At 37.3% G+C, this 4,490-nt stretch overlaps 1 protein-coding gene across 1 annotated transcript; it reads left to right on the top strand.

Annotated features, from left to right (window-relative positions):
- Window positions 1-797: 797 nt before the first annotated feature.
- On the top strand, window positions 798-2,844 carry LOC113539790 (histone H2A.Z). Its single transcript, XM_026935840.3, has 5 exons — window positions 798-932; window positions 1,230-1,307; window positions 1,561-1,674; window positions 2,165-2,294; window positions 2,502-2,844. Exons 1-5 carry the CDS (start codon window positions 930-932, stop codon window positions 2,561-2,563), a joined length of 387 nt encoding a protein of 128 aa, XP_026791641.1. The 5' UTR covers window positions 798-929; the 3' UTR covers window positions 2,564-2,844.
- The last annotated feature ends 1,646 nt before the right edge of the window (window positions 2,845-4,490 follow it).

Here is a 4,490-nt window from a genome sequence, read left to right as displayed (position 1 = left end):
ACTTAGTTGTATATTATACATATATACCATCATATTTAGTTGTATATAATACATATATGCCATCATATTTAGTTGTATATTATACATATATACCATCATATTTAGTTGTCTCCTGAATTTTCCTGTTTCCAACCCAAAAATGGATTTTCATACATATGTGCCATACATATTTCATACACATTAGTTGTATATCATGCATATATGCCATCATATTTAGTTGTATATCATACATATATGCCATCATACTTAGTTGTACATCATACATATATGCCATCATACTTAGTTGTGTATTATACATATATACCATCATATTTAGTTGTCTCTTGAATTTTCCTGTTTCCAACCCAAAAATGGATTTTTGTTGTTTGTTTTTTTAACTATATTATTCTTTACTATTCTCTGTAACACTAATTACCCTTTTGGTGGATTAATAGAAGTTTCTCTGATTTCTATTTTTGTTACTTTTGTTTAAAGAAGGAGTTAAATTCAGATTTACTGAATTTACAGTCATGCTTGTTGATGTTAGTTTGAATAAAGTTACTGAACTTTAGATTATGAAATAACCTAAACCTCCTATAATAAACAATGAGAGTATTATGGGCATAATTTTAAGCCAATATCAAACTAATAAGAGCCGGTTTAATAAATAACAATTAACGGTGAATAATATGAAATAATACTAAACTCTAGCTATGTTAATAATCATATTTTAAGACTTTTCTATCACACTACAGTGGTCTTTCTAGTTTACATGACGACGTGCCTCACCGCCACACGACAGCAGGACGAAGCTGATTGGTTGCTTTGTGAGCGCTGTGTCCCGGATGTACTGCCTTTCTCTCTATATAGCCCACTGAAGGCGGGAAGTCTGTTTCAAACCGAGACCTTCTGGAATTGTCTGGACGTTTTACAAGAAATATAATCACAAAATGGTAATGAATTTCTTATTTTCTCATTTTTACGTTTAGCGCATTTTTCAGAGTTCATTAGTAGTTCATTTTATTTCTGTCCTTTGGCGGTTTTAGCGTACATGCTATTGTCTCCGGCTTATTTTAGCTAACGTTAGTTAGCATTGAAGCTAACGCGAATGGTGTGATGCAGGCCAAGGGCATACGTTACGCTGCCGTGCTTTTAGTAACATGTTTTAACTGAATTCATCTAAAGCACGGCAGGGAAATTGTTAACTAGCGACTGTGTGTTTAAAAAGCATTGTCTCTCGTGTTTTTTAGGCAGGAGGAAAAGCTGGAAAGGACTCGGGCAAGGCGAAAGCTAAGGCGGTTTCGCGCTCACAAAGGGCAGGACTGCAGGTCTGTAGCGCGGCTCCTCGCGCTCCCAGTGAACTCTGTCTTATTTTTAACATTTAGCTCCTATTTATGGTCTGTTTTTCTTGCAGTCTAACATTTTAATAGAAACTGTTACTTATGAAAATTATTTAATTTTAGCTTTTTTAATTTGGTCTGGAATAACTCCATCTAGATAACTGATAATTAAAGCTTTCACGCTCCATTATACCTTTAACTTATGAAACTTTTCCCTTCTGTGCTCCTCCCTGCCTTGCAGTTCCCTGTTGGACGTATTCACAGACACCTGAAGTCCAGAACAACAAGTCATGGCCGTGTAGGAGCCACTGCAGCTGTTTACAGTGCTGCAATCCTCGAGTACCTGACTGCTGAGGTAGAGTGACACTTTAACTGCAGGTGCTGATCATGGACAGCACTAACCAGTGTTTCTGTGTAAAGTGTGCTTTCTTCTCTTCCCAGCTACTTTCAGCTGTTGTGAGCTTGCATGATGGCCCACAGTGCCAGGGGGTTATATACTCCATGCAAAAAATAAATAAAAAATCCACCAAACCAAAAGCTGTTTATGTTCACCTTTCATCCATCCACAGAATTTAGTGAAATCTGAGTGCATCACATTTATCATGTATTCGCCTGCGCATTACTCAAATGCATCATTTGGGGTGCATATTTCTAATAAATAGGCCATAAAAAGGATCTAGAATAGTGCCTCCCAGTCTCCCCAGTAGTGAAATGGGTTGACTGTGAACAGAACATGCCATATGGAAGCAATGGCAAGCTGCCTAAAAGTGGCCAGTCTAATTACTTACGATTACGCCGCTCTGTCTGATTCGTTATGCTTCAGTAGCTTTTGCTCTTACATTAAGGTCCTTGAGCTGGCGGGAAATGCATCCAAGGATCTGAAGGTGAAGCGTATCACTCCACGCCATTTGCAGCTTGCCATCAGAGGTGATGAGGAGCTGGACTCACTTATCAAAGCAACCATTGCTGGTGGTGGTAAGTTGTGCATGTACAATCTTGTGTATACAATATTAAAAAGCACAGTAATCCTCTTAATCTTAAACATTTTAAAGCTAGTACAGTCCAGAGATGGATTCCCCTTTGGTCTAGATAGTGTTATGGAATACGTGTTAATAAGGATTATATTTAATCATGGATACATGCATTTTTTACATTGACCGTTTTCTTCTGTGTTTATTCAAGGTGTCATTCCTCACATTCACAAATCTCTGATCGGAAAGAAGGGCCAGCAGAAGACTGTGTAACTGTTCCAGCGAATCGTGTGTGTGATGCGTCTCAGGATTTGCTCTGGAAGAATTCAGAAGTGTTTTTGTGTAGTTTGGTAGTTTCATGACCTTGTGTTCAGCTTTGCATTTACTCATTTCTGGGGTATTTTTAAACAAAAAAACAAAACATGGCTTCAGAGAAGCCAATTTTTATTTTTGACAAGTTTAAAGTGTAGTGTGCTTTGTGATTTTTAATTGGTAATTTGCGTTGAACCTGAAAAGTTGGTGGGTTTTATTCAAATAAATCTTAGTGCACTGTATTAACTGCTCGTGTTCTGTCTTTGCCTTAAAAACATATTCCTAATTGCTTGTATGCCTTTTATTTTTCTTCCTGGAAACAATGCCGTAAGTGTTTCTTGCAGTAGGGCTGTATGACTATGGCTCAGTATTGAACTTCTCAATTCAGTTAATTTAGAAACCAAACCTCATTGCATTTGATTTTAATTGAATACATTGTATTATTGAGACTATAATTCTGTTAAGTACCTTGAGGTGAAGGAGAATGAGGCACTAAACGCATGTCACTTCAGACAGCAGTGAATAGAATTAATAAATGTGGAGGTTTTTGAGGGTTGATGAGATGTTTGCTAATTTGGGTAATGTAATAAATTTTTTTTTTTAATGATCATAAACTGATCTCAGATTTACTTGTGTATTTCTAGTGAATTATTTTAATTGGCAATAGTAGGCCTGTCACAACCCTAACTGAAGGATGACCAGTTATATTGCACATTATAGTTATTTATATATACATTCACACTCCACTGTAATAGGAACCTGCTGCTCATTCATGCAGCTATGTAATCAGCCAATCATGTGTCAGTAGCACAATACAGAATCATGTAGATACAGGTCAAGAGCTTACTGTTCATGTCAAGCATCAGAATGAAAAAAACATGTGATCTCTGACTTCAAGCATGGCATGGTTGGTACCCTTTGGGCACAGACTTAACCCAAACTGGACAATTGAAGATTAGAAAGAAGAAAAAAAAATCACCTGGTCTTTTTCCAGTCTTCAACTGTCCAGTTTAGGTGAGTCTGAGCCCATGATAGCCTCAGATTCCTGTTCTTGGATGACAGGAGTGGAACCTGATGTGGTCTTCTGATGTTGTAGCCCATCCACCTCAAGGTTTGAAGTGTTTTGCATTCTAATATGCTTTCTGCTCACCATGGTTGTCAAGAGTGATTATTAGAGTTACTATAGACTTCCTGTCAGCTCAAACCAGTCTGGTCATTCTCCTCTGATCTCTCTCATCAACAAGGTGTTTCAGCCTGCAGACCCTCCACTCACATGATGTTTTTTGTTTTTCACATCATGCTGTGTACACTCTAAAGACTGTTGTGTGTGAAATTCCTAGGACATCAGCAGTTTCTGAAACACTCAAACCAGCCCATCTGGTTTGAACAACCATGCCACGGACTTCCGAGACAATTTAACATCGGCATTGTCTGTTAGTCTCAACTATTGCTATTTTACTTCAGTGGGTCTCTAAACTCTGTAGCATTAGTTGCACACCTTGCCGTGCGCACCCTCACATATCTAGCTCTTTATTAGGTTTGGATGTGTGATAAACAAATCTCAAGGAAATTGCTTAATCTGTATTAAAACTGAGTTGAATGATTTGTTGATTAAATTATTCATATGTAATTACAATAAGTCTGAATAATATCCCAAATTATTAGGTATGTAAGTTGTGGCCAAGGGAAGAGAATGAGGCTATCATAATAGTTTAGTTATTAAAGCTTAATCTTATAGGTTTAATGTCCTTTAAAAACCCTCAGCTTTAGTGATAGCAAGAGAGAATGATTGAGAAAGAGAGAGAGATTATCTGCTCTTGCAGAGGTTACCTTCTCCGTGTGAAAGAGATGTTTGTTATGATTTAATGAGAAGTATACAGGTGATGAG

The sequence above is a fragment of the Pangasianodon hypophthalmus genome, chromosome 4, assembly GCF_027358585.1.
Source record: "Pangasianodon hypophthalmus isolate fPanHyp1 chromosome 4, fPanHyp1.pri, whole genome shotgun sequence".
NCBI classification, from domain to species: domain Eukaryota; kingdom Metazoa; phylum Chordata; class Actinopteri; order Siluriformes; family Pangasiidae; genus Pangasianodon; species Pangasianodon hypophthalmus.
Note: the sequence above shows the minus strand (reverse complement) of the source record. Positions and strands in the feature narration are given on the sequence as shown.